Source organism: Pungitius pungitius, chromosome 2 (assembly GCF_949316345.1).
Source record: "Pungitius pungitius chromosome 2, fPunPun2.1, whole genome shotgun sequence".
NCBI classification, from domain to species: domain Eukaryota; kingdom Metazoa; phylum Chordata; class Actinopteri; order Perciformes; family Gasterosteidae; genus Pungitius; species Pungitius pungitius.
Window position 1 is genome coordinate 31,420,242 of NC_084901.1, and position 18,869 is coordinate 31,439,110.

Sequence of the window (18,869 nt, forward strand, 5' to 3'; positions counted from 1 at the left end):
AATTTCCCAAAACTGTTATCTGAGAAAATCTTTGATTAATCATTTGAATAAAGTTAACTAGCATTTGTCTCTTTGTTCACCAAAGGTATCAGCCATCACTGTGTCACCAGAAACCTCTTTTATATCAGAACGTGCATTACTGAATCACCTTGAGAGCAACATCTGGCTGTGATTATTTTAACAGGAATATAATTGCTCTTAAACCATGGACAATTTACTTGGAATTGTTCTGCAGTTTCTTAATGTTTTGATTGATTAGCCTCATTGCCTCAGTGTTTAGAGGGGAGTTTATTTCACCCCTTTCTGCCCTAAACCCAACATGACACATTCATCACTAAAATACACTAAAATTCAGACCTGCATTGTGACTTCAAGTAAAATATTTGCTTTAAAATAACTCACAAGTCGTCATTTTTGTATGTTGTAGCCCTTAAGTGTTTATACGCTTATCCTATAGATAACTGACAGCTTTACTAAATATTCCAGAGAAATGCAAATATATTATACTAGTTAAAGAAATCTTTAAGATGCTTTTGTTCCATTGGCTTTCAGACAGGCCGTTTGTTTTGAGAGCAGTCAAAGTCAAACATCAGCAGTAGGGGACCAAAAAGACTGATGCGACTGCCTTCAAAAAATAAACAGGAAGTCAAAGAAACAGGTTCTTCCTCTTAGACCCGATTGGTAGGCTACTTGCAGACGTTGGTCAGATTCGCTCGTGTCTGTAAGTGTGTCATTATGTTGAAATGTGCATCCATTCATCATCAGCGTCATCATTATCAAGTCAAGTACAGCAGGTAGTGAGGGGATCGTTTTCCTGCTTGGATCCCCTGGTCAGACGCCCCTCTTGCTCTGCAGATGGGGCTCGTGTTTGTGTGGAGTGGCTTTACAGGCAGGAAGTGAAGGCTCTTCCAAGGGTAAAGCAAGTGGAGGAAGTGGTTTACTCTTATGTGGTTTATGTGCTTCGTTTTCGGTCACAGTGTTGTAGCTTGTTCTTCCCTGCATTGCTGACAACGTTCATTCATTTACAGTGGCATCGCATGATGTAATAAAGCCCATTGTTGTTGTCCAATGTCTCATTGTCTTATTGTCCAATGCTAGGCACCACCCGCCATGTTAAATTCCTTGGTTGTCAAACAGACTTAAAGTCAGAAATGAATATGATTCTTTAAAATGCTGGTGCTGTAGTAAGGGCTACATATTTGTACATAGAGGAGAAGGAGTTCAGTGGTGTGTCTGTAACTTCCTCTTGGTGTAAAATAAGCAGTGCTTAACAGTAAAGGGTCATACTTTCTAATTGTGGTTTCATATTTCACTTTTCTGTCAGTTGTAATCTCAATCTTATTATTTGTCTTTGTAATCTTAATATATACCAACTGTCTGTTATCTGGAGATGTATCTTCATGAAGTCACTGCCTTTCCCTGTGAGGGACATTTTGAATGATTTGAACTTTGTGAATATGGAAACCTATTTGCCTGTGCACTTCATTTAAATGTTATATTCTACATATTGAATGTTAATATTACCTGCACTGTTTTTATTTGTCTAATTGTCTACCCAGCATTTCCAAAATATATAATATTAATTTGACAATAAATCGTTCTGATTCTGATATGCAAATGACGTACTGCCATACAGTATCCTTAATATCTGTAATTTGTTGCAGTGAGACGGAATCCACTGATTATTAGTTTAAAGATCCATCATCTAACCAAAAGGTGGTGATGGCGCTGACTGAGAAGAGGCCTGCAGAAGCACTAATGACAAAACACATGTGCCTACTCTCAGGAGATAATTACCCCCTCAGACAGAAGCTGCTTTGTCTTTGTCGGTTGCATTAAGATAAATTAAAGCCCTACTGTCTTTTCCATTGATTAAAAAAAAATGAACTAACTAAAATGATAAAGAATTATAGAAGAGAATATATAAGCATATTCAATTCTTTGTCCTCTGTTTAATTGCATCAGCTCCTTCCCCCGTCCTGATATTGTCACCCGTTGTGCCTTAATTCCTTTTTCATGAGCCGTGTTTTTCGACTGGCTTTAGATGAAAAAATTTTCCAGTCTTGATGGGCCTGTGATGGCTGAAGTGGTCGCTTTGACTCAGCTCTCAAAATGTGCATCTGGAAGCCTCCCATTTTAAAAATTCCTTGGAAGGTTATAAGAACATATTTCCCCTGTAAAATACAAATAATTATTTTGAATTCAGCACATGGCTCCACACTTATAATTGTCGACACCCTGTTACTGTATGGAATAGATCAAGGCTTTCTAAATAAGTATTTTCCCTCTTATTTAGCCTTTCAGATGTTGTGCAGTTGCAATAGAGTGCTCTTGACCCCTTTCCTTCTCCCGTGGAGTGTTTATCCGTGTTTACACTTGCCATCACTCACTCAATGAAAGCTCTTCTCATCTTGTTTCCTTCCATCATGTTGGAGGTTTTTTAGTCAAACTGAAAGCGGTTTGTTACAGCGGGCGATTGGCAATCACACGTTGGCCGACGTAATTGACCTTGCGCGTGTTTACAGCAGAGCGGGCTCATGCTGTGTCCGCACTTTGCCTCACGTGGAGAGCAACAATGCAGAGGAGGCGCTGCTCGGGAGTGGAGCCCCCGATGCGCTCTGTAATCCCGCTGATTACAGAGCGCATCGCAACCCACGCTGCGGGGGCCCATCACAGAGCCGTGGGCAGCACGCTCCTCTCCGGCCACCTCACAGGTGGCCTTTTTCGATGTGTGGGCAATCTGTATATAACACCGAGTCGCGTGGGTGACGAGGGTGACGGCGGCGAGGACAGAAACTCGGGGGCGGCCTATAGGAGACGGCGTGCGATAAGCACTTGCGTTTTGCACCGGCTGCTGTGCATGTCTCCTTTGCCTCGCTCACCCCTAGCTTCCTGTGCAGAGACGGTTACCTTTCGGTTACCTTTCGGGTTTGTTAAGGACCTGCTCTTACCACTACTCTGCTGTTCTTTATGGCTAAAACGAATTCCATTCAGACGGTTTAGGTAATCGGTTGTGGGTCAGCGGCAGCACTCTTAACGCATGCTATGTGCACGTGTGACCTACATTCCATTATGGAGGGTCAATTATTAATTCATATTTATTTAAATAACACAAATGAAATAAGACCTTGAGATTTTTGTCCACACTGGGTACGCTTCATTTGACTAATAACCTGTCTGCTCTTCATCACAATTTTACAAACCGTGCCCTTTCTGACTTTTTTTTTTTTTTTTTAAACGCTGCCTTGTCTCATCACATCACTGAGTGGTTAGCTGGTGCTGTTTGTCTCATGACGTTTCCTAATACTCCAGAGCCCCACAGGTATGAGCTTCAAACAGGCCCGAGACGCTGCTGTCTCCTCCAACGAAGCAGAGACTGAGACTAATCGCAGCGGGCGCCACACACCTCAGGAAGGTAGCAATTTTCCATCATTAACGTTAAATCCCGCTTTAAAGAACCGGATTCCACAGACCTAATTACAAGGTGTTAATAATAACAATGTAATGACAGTCATTTTAAAGCCTCACCTAAACCATAATCCATTTCCCAACTGACTCTCACATTTAAGTGTACGGTTTCCCTCCAGTGCTGCTTGAAATTTGAGAAGCACCCTGATTCGTATTGATTACCATTGTGATCACTCCCACAATCTGCGTGTCGGGTCCTGCAGCTTTGTCAGCTTTTGTTAGGTGGGAAATACAGCTCTTCAGATGTCACACTGATGGGTTTTCTGACCCTACGGAGACACAGTCGATGAAGCAGTTCTCCTGTAGTTCCAATGAGTCTTTGCAATAAAAGTAACCGGTAAATCGGTGTCAGTTCCGACTAAATCCCATGTGAGCAACCCTCAAAAGAATCATCGTCTCCTTTACATAATTACGTGCTAGATGAGGCGGGTGTGCAGCTGACCTTTGGGGGCGTGGCGCCACAGGGATCCCGTCCAAGAGCGCCCCGTCCAATCACAAGTCAGACAACTCAAATTCCCGAGGAACCTCCCAAAGTTTCTTTCCCCCCCCCCCCCCCCCCCCTTGGTCAACTTTGTACCAACTTACTCCGGAACCCGTGAGAGAAAAGTCATGCGTTTTCTGGATTGGAATTAGACATCGACCCCGGGGCTTTGGAAAAAGAAAAAGGAAGCATGTCCTCCCCCGGAGACCCGAGAGACGAGGTATCAACGGACGAGGACGCGCGCGCGGCGCAGGTGCGCTGCCTGCCCTTCAGCGTGGACGCGCTCATGTCGGACACCAAGCCGAGCGGCTTGAACGGAGAACAGGCGCGCGGGCCGGACGGCTCCTCTCATCGATTAGTATCTATTATGAAATCAGAGCCATCGGAACCCCGGATGTCCGGCCCCGTTAAGATGTCTGCACCACCGAGTAAGTGACCCGGGCTAATGTTGGGATTTATTGACACAGATTTATTGGTAAATAAATAAAGGGAAAACTCACTACTTATATGGTATTTAAAATAAAGACATTTCGAAATATTTTCTCGCACTTTTGTTTCTTTTACAGTTGCACATAACGATTTGATATATAGGGTTAAAAATATTGAGTCTAAAAAGAAATAATGGCAAATAGTCATCACAATTAAAAGGTAATGAGGTGAAGATAGCTGTCTTAAGTTGATAATATTAATAACTGAAAAGGTTCGCTTTTCACTCTTCTGTGAAAAACGAGTCAATTCATTACCAAAGTAAGAAGACAACTTACTGAAGAAACGTATAATCTTCTCTGCCCCCTTTCAATTACTTAGATTTTAGAACAATGAAGTAGTAAATCGAACTAATCTCAACCTCACGTCTCGCCCATGTCCTCCAGGGCAGCTCAGCCCGGCGGCCTGCTCCTTGAGGAAGCACAAGACAAACCGCAAACCTCGCACTCCCTTCAGCACCACGCAGCTGCTGGCCCTGGAGAGGAAGTTTCACCAGAAGCAGTACCTGTCCATCGCCGAGCGGGCCGAGTTCTCCTCCTCCCTGTTGCTGTCCGAGACCCAAGTCAAGATCTGGTTCCAAAACCGGCGGGCTAAAGCCAAGAGGCTCCAGGAGGCTGAGGTGGAGAAACTCAAAATAGCGGCCGGCGTTGGGCCCAAAGCCGTGTTCCAACCCGGCTTCCCGTCGCTGGGTTTCCCCCTCGGTCTCAACCTGCATGCCGGATCGGCGGCGCTGTACGGACTGGGCTGCTCATACGGCCGCAGCCCCATTCTGCCGGCTGTGCATCTGGCCATGTGGGCCTCGCAGGGCGGCCACGGCCTGTTCCAGCCTGTGCACAGGCACGCCGACGCGTTCAAAGCAGAAGGACACGGGTACGCCGTGAAGTCGTCCAGCGTATCAGAGACTTCGTTAAGGACCGTAGGCGGACCCCAAGTTTTATGATCTCAAAAGGTCGGTCTTAATTAATATCCCTTTCACAATGCAGAATCTTGAAGATCCCTTTTTGGCTATTTGTCTCTGCTGATTCAGCTTGGATGAGGAAAAATGAATAGAACATATCAGGCCACACGTATGACTGTTGTCCTGAATAGCAGATTGCATTTGTCCTAGCTTTTTATTTGCCTTTCTCTTGTTGTATTCCCATGATGATTCCAGCATTGAGAGTCATCAAAATGAATCACTTGTTACCCTTGATAATGCAGGAATATTTTACATCATCCTCATTTTAGGTTTATAAGAGAGTGACCTTTTGGCCTGGGGAAGCACAGGCTTCTTTCAAAGTCAAAGCATTCCCAATGACATATTTATTCACTTAAATTAATATATATATATGTATTCAGATGAATATCTACATCATCATGTTATGTGTTTAACATCACATTAAACCTTTTAGTTAACCTTCTGTTTGGTCCTGTTGTTGATCTCCACAATGCAGTCGCGCAGTGACACACAACCGTTTGTGTGTCTCAGCTCTCCAGTTGAGTCCTTCTGGTTGCGACCTCCTGTGCACGCCACATCCGGTACCATCGTCTGGTTGTCATTAGCTATGTTTCGTGCACAAATTCCCGGAGCCGTTAAAAAAACCACCACATAGATTTCTCCAAGCTCAACCAGATTCATTTTTTGGAAGACCTTTGGCATTAGTGCTCCCCTAACATCGGCTGTCACTTCCCATCTTAAAATCTTACATTTTCCACTGTTGACATTTTGACTAAATAACTTATTAAGCCATGCCAGTGTTAACTGTTATATGTCAGGATGTGTTAGCCTTGTGGATTTTTAACTTGTAATCATAAAAGCTTTAGTTCCGTCCAGGAGAGAAAAATAATGCATGCTTTTTTTTCTACTCTAGTTCCTGCCTTTTAGATTCTGTTACGTTTCACTAATTCATAAAAGTATTTGTCTTGTGCATCATGTACGCGGACTACACAGTGATGAGTCCATTCGATAGCACTGGATCATTTGGCCTTTTCAACAGAGCACGAATTTTTAAAGAAAAATGTATATGGCTGTTCAATCGGGGTTGATGGTAAAACTCCTCAGTGCAAAATCTGTTCTTCCTGCATACAGAGCCAACCAGTGATGCAGATGGATGCAAGGGATAACAGGGGATTTTGAGAAGAACTCGGGCTCACTTTCTCAGTGTAACACCCACTTGGGAATTCTACTGCTTGAATGCACTGCACCTCCCGTGAACATTCATTGGAAAATTCAAATAAATGGTGGTTAATTCACCCTATAAACCCTTGGTGATAAGTTATTGAGCCAAATCTGTGCAAAAGATTTGCACAATGTTTGGAGAAAAGCAACTTAAACCAGGTATCAGCTGAGTGTTGAAGCAGTTTTGGTTTCTATTAGAAACGTCAAGTGGAGTCTCTGTTCATTCTAATCAAGGAATCTTTTTAAAGTAAAGAAGTCTTACACATGGACAAAGACCCATTAGTGAAACCGCCGACCTACTCAGTTTACTAATCTGCCCTCTACATGTTGTTATTCTGTATGGTCGTCTGCACTTCATACATATGAATAAGTCAGGCTCCACTGTATCTATTGGGTGGGCGGATGTTCCACTGGGTGGCCCGAGTGGGGAGGTGTTGCACACTCAAATGAATACGTATCCAGCAAAACGTCCTCTAAAGACGTCAAATTACGTCTGCAAAACTGAATGTATTCTGCAAATAGCACACCTCACGTTGTCTCAATTGCAAACATGTGTTTTCACGTTGCTCTTGGACACTGCAGAGGTGGAGGTTTATTTGCTGTGAAGTGTAATTTTAAACTGCATACTTTAAATGCACTTTGTCTCTCTTTGTGAAGTGTGCAGCAACATTGTGGCGGCCTGTCCCTGCAGTCCCTGCTTGTTTAATTGTCCTTGTCCCAAAATTCTGACGCCGACGCTGTGTAAGATTATATGTGGAGGCTTTGTGATAAACAGCACGGGGCGTTATATGGTCGCTCCCTCTGTAAACCTGGGAAAAGCTTGTTACCATTAGCACATATTTCACAGTCCATTTGCTTCCCTCCATTTTGAAATTAGGGCCGACATTAAGCTGATAGTGGAGTCTTTAATGGATTTGATTGCCCAATAACCCCCAAGACTCGAGTTTCAGATGTTTCCAGTGTGAAGCCTGTGTGGAGGAAATGATCACGGCCCAAAGTGGAGCCTGAGAAAGGAAAAGAGCAGTTGAGTCGTATGTGTAAAAAATGATTACAAAAATATGGGAAATTAACGGAAATGAACACCAAATAGACACGTACATTTGAAAATATGAATTTAGAAGACATTTGAAGAAGATAACTTGATTATAAGCCACAAGAGGAATAGTCAATGGGGGTCATGCGATAATTTTTTCATCAGAGAGGGTCTGAAAACTTAAGGATAAGTTCAGATTTTTTAACACTATCTTAAAACAATACTGTACGAATTCTGGTAATAATTCCTTTGTGCTTGCAAGGACAGTTTAAGAGATACTAAAATGACTAAAATGAACCTCATTTTTGATAGAAAGACACTGGATTTTGCCCTTTGTTTCTTTCACTCTAATTGTTGTAGGGGGCGATCTCCTCTGGCCTGGTATCGGGGGACAGGATCACCGGCAGCAAACTGTCAGAAGAAACTTAAATCTTTCCTTAAAAGGTTATTTTTTTTCTATCTATGTTACCGTTAAGAAATATTTTTCTTTTCAGTACCATTGCTTCTAACCTGAAGATCTTGCAGTTTCGTCTCGGGTCCACTAGGTGTCGCCGCTTCCCATCTGTTGCACCGGTTCCAAAAAGGCTTCGCAGTCCTGACCACTTTCACGCTGACAGCAGACTTATTCTTGGCATTTAAAAAGGTATCTCAGAACATGTGAGTCAACAACATATCATCCTAGATACAGAGTAACGTGTTATCTAACCTGCAACTAAACACGGGCTCTTAGATAATGTCTGTTTAATTCATCACGCGGGCCCTTGTGAATAAAAGATGAAACCCGTATGCGTTGTTGTTCGCTGCGATGCACGAGTGTGTGGATCTCTGGGTGTCAGACGTGCAGGGACTGAAACATTTTGGTCCTTACGTGTGCATCATTGCAAAGCGGCACCGGGTGCTCTGATAAGATTGGGATCAGAATGTTATCTGACACAGAGAGCACAGTGAAATAATCCTCTTTTCATTGTGATGAAAGCAGAAATTCACAGTAACACGCGGCCGGTTAATGACGTCTATCACGCCGACTTCCTCGTTTAAACATGGCTGCACACAATTTATGACCGAAAAATGTCAGGGGCATTGTGTTAACGGAAAAGGAAGAGCAGATTTGGGGTTTTCTCACTGCCCCTTTTCCTGCCCCTCCTGTCCCAGCCTGTTAGGCAAAACTGAGATTTCACCGTCTCGCTGCACGCAGGAGCAAGACTCAGATACGGTACGCGCTTCATCGCACAAGGGTGGCAGCACTGTGAGATATAACAGATAAAAGAGGGATGAGCAAGATTGGGGGATTTTGCTGTCTCTTTTTTTCCCCCCACAAGAGTAAAGAATTGACATTTGTGTTGTTCGAAGTGCTGTAATTATAGGACACGCTTTCATCCAGTCTTCAAAGGTAGGGAGCAGGTGTGCTTCCCTGAACAATCCCCGCTCTATAAGCCTTTTTTTTTCTTCATGTGTCTGTGTGTGTGTGTGTGTTGATTCTCAGTTTCTATCTCTCTAAGCACATCCCCCCCCCCCCCTTGTCTCCCTATATTTCACGTGGCTTAACAACACCGTACAATAATAAAGTTTGCCCATTCAAAACCATGATATAATTATGCACCCAGTCGACCCTCATGACTTTGCTATTAAGTCAATTTGTGTGCTGCGTGGACAAAAATGTCAAGAGAGCGCATTGCACGCACCGAGGACACAACAGTGAGGTGACAGACTCCTCACTGGGAGAAGAACTCAAACACGCATGCTCAGACGAACCGACAGAGGCCGACCTCGTCCTCAGAGCAATCCCACCTCCAGCAGTTTCTGTCTTTTGTCTCCTTCTTTCAACTGCGTTTTCAGGAGAGGATTCCCTCAGTCGGGTCGGCCCCAACGACGTGACCCATTTAAACATAAAGACACACCTTAAAAGCTTTGCCTCTGAGCTTTCTTTGGGGTTATGTTTTTTTTTCTTCTATTTGACGATCTGGGTCACCGTCGGCAACCAGGGGGAAGAAGTCATCACAGAAATGAGAACAACATACTCCAGGCTATTGTTCTTTTTTTTTTTTCATTATTTGAAATACTCCACAACGCCCTCTCACCTTCTGTGTGTTTCTGTCTCTTTCTGTAACTCTCAACCCCTGTGGATTTTTTTTTTTAAAACATCCCATGGTGTTATTGTAGGGAAACGGCTCTCACCCCTCACAAAGCAGCAGCAGCAGCAGCAGCATCGTGCGAGCCTGTCTGTCCCTGTCCAGTCCCGCTGCACATGTGAAGGCCTGAGCTGAACGCGTCGGTCCCCAACTGAGACCAAAGAGCACCGTCAAGTCACAAAGTCACCGTGCATACGGCACATACTATCCTCTTCCTGCCACAGATTTAACAAATAGATCAATGCCATGTTCTAAAGGGGACTCCTTTCCCGAGAGGACACGCCAATGTCATTAGCGTCTCGCAGTGACATCCTTACATTTCCCCCATGGGACGTTTGCGTCCCCTGTTTGAGCCTTTTTTTTTTCCAGAGGGCTGCCATCTGTAGCCCCCCACCACTCGCAGGTCTGTGCGTCGGCTCGGTCTCTTGAGATCACATGACTCATCAATCTCTCCCCACCCCCCGTGGCGTCTATTGTACCGAAGGAGATGCAGACCTCCAACACTTTCTGGTAACTTTATGACACACTTGTAGATATTCACTAAGATAAACCGAAGCAAGGATTCAGGCCGAGGTACGCAGTGTGGATTAAATTCCACAAATACACTAAACACTGAAATCCGAGCCATGGCAAACAGAGAGAGGAAGTGTCAACTCTCAGCAGAGCTCCGTATTTTTGTGTCTGGTGGCCCCTTTTTGTTTCTGATCTGCATCTAATGGCTACAGTCGCATATTTCACCACCCGTGTCATCTAAGTTACTCATTGAAGATGCACATCTTTTCGGTGGTGGATTAAAGAAGAATAAGAAATGGCTTCATCTGTGATGTTGTCATTTTAGTTGAAGTTAACACACTTAAGAATTCAGCAGATGAAATTAGAAGATGTGGGGCATAATTTGACCACAGCAAAACAGAACGAGAGGACTTTGTGCCCTGTGCCATGTATACACCTACATGTAGATATGCCCTACGGCAAGACCAAATTCAACATATTGTCACATAATAAGTTATTGATAAATGGATGGAGGACTAAGCGGGGAGCAAACCTCCAGAGGGGACGATTGGAGATGATTTCCATTTCCAAAAAAAAACATCTAACAAGGTCAACATTTTTGGTCTTAAGTAACAGCTCTCAATAGCAATGAAATCAGGATGACTTAAAACCACATTGCTTGTTAGCTGACTTTTCATCCAGTGCTTCCAAAAGCACTGGTAAATTAGACGTTTCTCACTGTACGGGATATTAATTTAGCCACAGCACATGGTTGAATGTGTGGATGCTGTTTTAGATATGCTTAGCATCACAGCTGCTGCTTTCTGGTAAAAGCTTTGCAAATTTGGGAATGTGAATAGAAGTGTGTTTGGCACAGAGAGAACCACACATGCTGGATTGGAATTGTCAAGGGAATGACCACAATTCCACGACCTCTGTGGACGTCACGGGGACAAGGGAAGATGGTTAGGAGAAGAGAGGATTTGGGAAAATAAAACCGCGGCGTTTAGGGAATCCCACTTTCACTAAGCTACGCAGTCATGATGCAACAGGAGCTCATGGTCGTTATTTCTGGTGAACAGCTGAACGATACGTCACTATTTAAATATCGTGCCGCAAGGAGTTGTGGGTCGGATTAAGCTCCTTTTCTTTCGTAATGGGTGGTCCGGTGGTTCCTGCGCTATCCGAGCTAGGGAAGCATTGAAGCTCCTTTCCTTAGAATTAGATCATTCGAACAGCTGTTATCACGATTTTTAACTGTATTCTGGATTACTGCAGAAATTAAGCTTTGGCAATAGAATGATCATGATACTTGGACGTTCATGATAATTGTTATAAATGAAGAAAACACTTTAAGATAAAGTGCAAATAGAAACGTATGCCTTGCCTCCGTAAAGCCAAAGAGCGACTATGGAGAGCTGACCTTTAGTAGCCCCATTTAGCAACCTGTAAGCGCATAAAATACAGTTTTGGTGTAGAACAAAGCGTTAAAATCTCTCTAACCTCGACCCACATTTCAGGCATCCAGCCAAGAGAAGTTTAAAGAGCTCAAAGACCTGTGTTCAAGCCCCCAAGCATCCACCTCGCTGTGGTGTCCTTGACACCCACATTGAATCCCTTTGGCCTCGGGGAGGCTGTTCTGCAACCGATCTGGACCTTTGACTTCTGCGTGGATGAGCAGCAGGGAAAATGTATTTTTGGTCCTTTGGGGCTGGCATTGCATTGCTAGATGCACGGTAAGCCCTAAAGTGGCTTGCAGCAGGTTGCACTGGTTGCAGCAGCCGTTGGTCAGGTGCTGAATTGAGAACAGATGGATGTGTGAGTGATGGTGGTTCAACCGTTTTTAATCCAAATCTAATGAATTAACAGTATGTCAAGTAGAGGCCCAAAAAACAGCTGTCACACGTCCTTTTTTGTTCCAGTTTATGAAGGTGAAGGTGGGGGAAAGTGTTCACATGATTGTAGGAGGACCCTCAATTAAACAGTTCTGTGGCAGAAACAGAGTGAATGTATTTCGATATTCTCTGGCTGCAGCTAAATAAATGAACCAAAATGATTTCTCCCACAGTCTCCCAGCTGTGTCCCCTGTATGTGTGTGTGTGTGTGTGTGTGCGCGCGCACGTTTGCGTCCGCTCGTGCTTGTGTGTGGTCCCATCTGAACTCTCCAGAGGGTAAAACAGTCTCCTGCTGTGTTCCTGTTTGACAAGTCCCTTCCTAAAATAGAACAGATTGTGTCTGCCGTCTGCTTCTCTGCTTGAAAATTGAAGAAGAAAAAACAAAAACCGGACCGACGCAGAGTCTCGGCTGCAATGCCGAACGTTTGAGGTGTTTCTGTTACTGAATCATTTAAGTGACGCTGAATTGTTCCGACTCTGCTCTCTTTCTCCGTTATTATTACTTAGTGTATATCATTTATTTCGTGCATCGATCATAAATTCCGTTTGCATCGATCTGAGGAACAAACCAGTCATTGAGCCTTCAGGAGTGAGTCTTTTCTGATAATCGTATCACTTGACTTTTAAAACATTGAAGCAGCTCACCCTGGCGTGCATCATTTTTGTGACACGCGTCTCTGTTCTCACATCCTCGCCAGGGACCTTGAGCCTGTTCTCCTCTGAAGGAAGGCTTACAGTTTGCTCTTCATTGTGACCCAGTGGGTCAGCCCTCTGAAATGTACGAACGTTTAATTTCCAAATTCCCCACATATTAGACAAGGATGCAATCTGGGGATTTGTGTTGCTTCCCTTAACCCATTAAGTCCTATGAAGCATAGCGGGATTTTTTGCCACGCGGCAGTTTTCATGTGTGGAGTTTGTAAAACTGCCAAAAATACTTAATAAATCCACCCAGCAAGTTTCTGAGGGAGCTCTGTTTATTTCATTCATATATATTTTTTGTATATCAAATCCCAAACCAAATGCTAAACAATGACTGTGGAATCAATTTAAGACTCTAATGAGTCATGAAGCCGTAGACGTTTCCGAGCTAAAGAAAGCAGAATTCTAACATCATCTCTATTTCTCTACATATCCATTGTACGTGTCTCATAGTTGCTGGACATCATTGTAAGGTGTAATCTTCCAGCATGGCATCTGAGTAATGGTATTAATGGTAATTGTACAACGTTAAGCCCTAATAAACGGCTAAATACTGGACCTGGCCCTCATTCACACCGATTTTCACGTCTTTCTGAAACGTGTCTCCTTCAAGGAAAGATTGGACCGTAACTGCTCCAAAGCTCTCTGTGTCTTCCTGAACTCTCTGAAGTCTTTCTATGTCGCTGCCCTCCCCTCCCTCCCGCTCCTCCCGTCTCTCTGCTGGGGATGTTTGTGCAGCTTGTCATCGCGCCATCACTCGAGTGGGATCTCTGCCTCTGAGTGGTCTTCCGTACTACCCTCACGCTCTGTTAATCCCCTCTTCAGATGCACAGAGAAGAACCGGAAAAAAATGGGCCTGGCTAAAATGTTCTACTGGGAGTAGCCATCAGGGTTTTTTTCTGCTCCATCAAGACACATTCCAAACATTGATATACTTTCTCATTACAAAACATAATTGATATACCACCCGTCACACAACGCTTGAGCGGGAAAAATAGCCCGAATCTTGCCTTATGTTTGTATACTTTTACTGTTTATTTAATATGCAACACACATTTTGACTTTACAGTCACATGGCCACTTGGTAAACCACCTCATGTGGGCATTCCAAAGAGTAATACATGACTACCAGTGTCTTCGGCCCTCCAATCACGCCTTGTGTTTCCAAAGCAGCCTTCGGATGCAATTCTCCTTCAAGAATGAAGGTTATTTTAGAAGGTGTGGAAACCCACTATAACATCTAACAAGTGGGAGTGCTGCATTCTTACACCTGGTGTATGTCTGTGGCTCTAATCCTGTCACAGTCAGCACTTTTTACTACCACACCTGGGCCAAAAAGACCTTCACCTTGTGGATCTTAGGCACAGGCGCAGGAGACAATATCTCACTGTTTCCGTGCATATAGTTGTCAAAAAATCTCTGTTGTTCTGTCCTGTCCTGCTGCCGATGTTGTCCCCTCGAAGTGATTAGACACATCTGCTCCACGCCACTAGCTAGCTGATTAGCATTTGCATCGTCACGATTGTTACCCATGGGGCATCAGACCAGCAGGGGCCTTGGCCCGGGCATCATTGATAGCATGATCACCACTCAGAGCCGTCAGCGCCAGACAGAACCTCTCTCCGGCTAGTCTTTTCCGAGCGTGGATGGAGTGGACATCACCCCAGTTGAAAAAAGCTATTCATCAGCCAGCCACACCTGCACCTGGATTATTATTTAACGTATAATTGGACCGCCTTTCTCTGACATGGTTAAGTACGGATATAGTGCTTCGGGGATGTTGTCTACCCGAAAGACAGACCAATAAATACATTTTAAATAAAAAACAGATGAACAACGTAGTTGGATGAGGGATTTCATGACACACACCTTGTTCTTCTCATAAGGAAGCCTGTTGCAGCATTGTTTCTTGCTCTTACTCGCTCTCACTTCCTGGTTGACATTAAGGGAAAACTGTCAGAAGGTCGGGCTGGAGTAGGATGCAGGGAGGACTCAAACGCAGGGTTTCCAATGATAAAGTGCTCTTTATTGCCAAAACGAAGACAAGACGTGCTCCAACGATGAGTGACGTTAGACAATGACGCGACAAGGGACAACAGGCACACAGGGCTTAAATACACAAGGGAGGTGCAGGTGATTGGACACAGGTGGAAACACTCAGGCAATCACAGGACAAGGCAGGAAGTGAAGTTAACCCAAGACCACAAGGAACATGAAACTTCAAACTAAAACAGGAAGAGAGACCAAACCGTGACAGGAAAACCTTGATCAAGTAAGTGAAGCGACGCGATGGATGCAGATGCATTCATAAGGGTGATTTGACGCGATAAAAATGGTGTGTGTAACGTGATCTGTTCACAGTCAACACCCCGTTAACCCCTATTAGCGACCGCAGAGCTCTCCATCACGTCATGAAACCACCAAATACATTTTGACGAACTGTGTTCTACCGTTCGGTTTAATAGTTTCAGACACTTGCAGGGGAGGTTCATTTTTCCTTTAATCTACAAAGCATCTGTACATTCAAATTCATATATGTATTCACTTGTGGAAAAAGTGCTTAAGTCAGGGCTTCCTCGTTTGTTGTGCCCCCTCCGTCTGTCCTGTGTAATAAATCGTTCCCTCCGCTCTCTCTCTCTCTCTCTCTCACTGACGAGCCCTGTGTGATTCTCCCTCTCCCCTCGTTCCCTCGCTCCTTTCCCAGGGGTGGGGTCAAGGGCCCTGTCCTCTCCACTGGGAGCCGGTTGGAGTGACGAATGGCAACACAGCACTGCCATCGGGCCACAGCACAAACGGTAAACAGAGAGGGGGGGGGGGGGGGTGGAGGCGAAGACAGCCGGGGAGAAGGGGGGTGGGGGGGGGGGGGAGATAAGAAAGAGAAATGAAGAGTGGGAGGAAACCAGGAGGAGGAACGGACAGACAGACTGAACAGACAGGGGACAAACCGAGTATTTGCGGAGTGGATACAGCGTCGGCAACAACCTCACTCGTAAATGATGCTTATCCTGGTGTCATGTGAGGTATTAAAAATGCATTAAGCTCTGGCCGCAATTATGACAGCTATTGCCCGTGGTGAATAATGCATGTTTAATGTAGAGCAATACAGATTATTTCAAACTGTCTATTTGCATTTTAATTTCATGAGATCTCAACCCGAAGACCAGAGGGTGGCAAGGAATTAATCACCCACATTAAAAATCCACTTTCACGTGGCCCGGTGTTGATGTAAGCAGACGCCATGTGCCCACAGGGGATCCTGATCCACAGTGGGTATTGTGATATTTACCAAGCACCCTTTGAGTTTCCTGGTTCAGTAGCTGCTTGCTTACGTAAAGAGTCCGTCACTTTCTTTTGCCCTTTCCTTTCCTTTCTTTCTCTCTCCCTGTCTCAGTAAATCATTCCCACGGGGCCCGTCATTAGCATCATCTGAAGTTGTCACGTCTGGCGTCTCTCCTCCGATGTGCCGATCAGGGAAAAGGACGCCATCGCTTGGAGGCTCTCGCAGGCTCTAAGTGCGGCCAAATGAATGCCGAAGCACACAAAACTGTGTGGTTTTTTTGCAGAGTGCGGTCGACATTGCAGGGACTCTGGGCCGGCCGGGGCGCTGCATGGGGCAGGTGATGGTAGCGCTGAGCCACGCAAACAAACACGCACGAGCGCACACACACACGCACACAACCGCACACCCTGTCGCCACCTCAGCCATCACTCTGAATGATGTCAGTCCAATTAATTGCTGCTTCCTTCCCGTGGCATGCTCGAGGAGATTTTGCAGAGGCAAGGACAGTCCCAGAGAAAGTGAGCTTCAAAGGACAACTCTGTGCTTATTTGTGCGAGACGGAGACGGAGCAATCCCCACAGTGTTTTTGTAAGATTTCTAATGAGCAAAAAAAGTCAATTTGATTAAACAAATCGGTCCTCTGAATCTTTTGAGACTTGCCGTTTAATGAGAGTGCTTCAGTGTAATCACTTTGAAGTGTTTATGTGCCAAGCCGTAGAAATGAATCTGATTAAGAGTTTTATGGTTATTGAAGACAGGGGACGTCTGCTGAGATATTCATCAGGTTCTGTCAACTAAAAGTTAACTCTAAATCCACTTGGATTTTCATTTAACTGATCTGTTGCGAGGAGGCAGATCGCGATGGGAATATTTTAATGGACCTTGGAAATAATCCTGTATTGTTGCTGCTCTGCCCTCCTCCTGCCATTTCAACCCCCTCCATCTCACTCCCATTGAATCATTTAATTAGGGTGTCAAAGTTTACAATCACCTCTCCTCGCGTCAGCTGTGACACAAAATGCACAGTTGAAAGGTGTTTTGAATGTTAAAAACAACGTAAGTGCAACGAATGAATTGAACAAAGCCCAAATGGGAAATAACGAGGTGTTCCTGGCTATTCATGACGCCAAACTGGGTTACGAACGTCGGGGGGGGGGGGGGGTAATTTGTGATGTGAGACACAGCTGATTCTGGTGAGTTTTACCCTTTAGACTCTGGTGTTAGATGTGCTTCGGGGGGTTTGATCCGTGGAGGTCAAAGCTGTGCAGCTCGGCACACAAACACCACACGGTCTACTTCACAGACCTGGACATGTATTACGCTGTGCTTTGAGATGTTTCCACTGAAACAGACAATACACCAAGGTTTCCTCTGATGGTTTATTCTGCAACCGCTGTAACAAAACAACATGTCTTTGCTCGACAACTGCATGTTCTAAAATGATATTACTAACCGATGAAGCAAGTGAGCGCAAGAATAAATAGAGTTTACTGAATTAAAAACGGTTGGTGATCATTGCACCACCACATTGACCCGAATACTGGTGAATCCACTGGCCTGGCGCTGGTCTAAGCTGAACATATTTAACACTATAATTATTTAATCGTTTGCTTTATTTGAAATGAAAGCGAATGAAATGAAGAGCAGACTATTGGGAATATTTAAATACATATTTGTGGAAAAAATGAAAATGAAGTGGAGGTTTTGATGATGTTTTAGGGCAGCGCAGAAGGCCTTCGGGGCCTGGCGGGCTGTCCCACCAAATTCATTTCAGATATTAAAAATGAAGCTGGGAACAGTGCCAAAATGTATATTTCCACATTTAACAGGAAGTTTTTCTAACCGGTGTCACACCCCGTGTTTCTCTTTCTCCCTCTCTCTCTCTCTCTCCCTCTCTCTCTCTTTTAATTTTATTTTTTTACTGCCGTTGATGAAGCCACAAACCCCGCTGTCTGCCCACCACGACCCCCCCCCGCCCCCCTTGGGGTCCAGTTTGTGAACCACTAACTTATCCATTACTCAGGGTGGAAGCTTTCTTTTACATCGCTGAAATACGTGAATCCACTCCAAACCGGAGGCGTCGTCGACTGTAAGTAATACATTGAGAAAACATTTTACATGTGCTCATGTTAGATTAGCACATGTCTGTTAGTGCCTTCAACAATCTGGCCTACCGGTGGGCAGACTTGTAACTTCTGTTTCATGAGGAAATCAGTGTTGCCAGAAGTCAGTTTTACTTTAGGGAGAACCGTGTTATCACAGCGGATTGGAACGACAGACTAAACCACAAAAAAATTAAAAAAAACAGATCATCCTTTAATAATTTAACTCAACAAACTAATTCAAACAGATTCATGGTTATTCAGTCAATTACAATTCTTTATCAGCTCCTAAAATAAGCACAAAAGTCAAAGACACCACAAGACAAGCAAAACGTTAAAGCAAAATGAGACACTCATCGATAAAACGCTTTCAAGCAGTGAAACACATAACTTATGAGGTTTCTGTTGCGTCCATTTGGTTTAAAGTTATAATGGTTTGACGTTGTGATGAGATATCAATTGTGAACCACTATCAGCAATGACCCGCTATTCACCAAGCTGCATCTTTCACGTCTGTGTACATTCACCTCCGACAAAAATTCAGTTGGGTGTCCACTTTTCCGAATGTTTCTTTAAAATCACAACACGAATGGGCTACTTATGCTCATCGCTGAAAGAGGGTTTGATTTGTAAACATAACGTC

General features: G+C 44.3%; 1 protein-coding gene across 1 annotated transcript; it reads left to right on the forward strand.

Annotated features, from left to right (window-relative positions):
• Positions 1-4,012: 4,012 nt before the first annotated feature.
• On the forward strand, positions 4,013-5,681 carry LOC119210986 (homeobox protein MSX-2-like). Its single transcript, XM_037461538.2, has 2 exons — positions 4,013-4,377; positions 4,822-5,681. Exons 1-2 carry the CDS (start codon positions 4,140-4,142, stop codon positions 5,373-5,375), a joined length of 792 nt encoding a protein of 263 aa, XP_037317435.1. The 5' UTR covers positions 4,013-4,139; the 3' UTR covers positions 5,376-5,681.
• Positions 5,682-18,869: the final 13,188 nt, after the last annotated feature.

What these genes read in the sequence shown, in the direction of transcription:
- LOC119210986 (XM_037461538.2), top strand. Translation starts at nt 4,140, where the DNA reads ATGTCCTCCCCCGGAGACCCGAGAGACGAGGTATCAACGGACGAGGAC. An exon ending in TAAGATGTCTGCACCACCGA is followed by an intron (nt 4,378 to 4,821) that starts GTAAGTGACCCG and finishes CATGTCCTCCAG; the next exon opens with GGCAGCTCAGCCCGGCGGCC.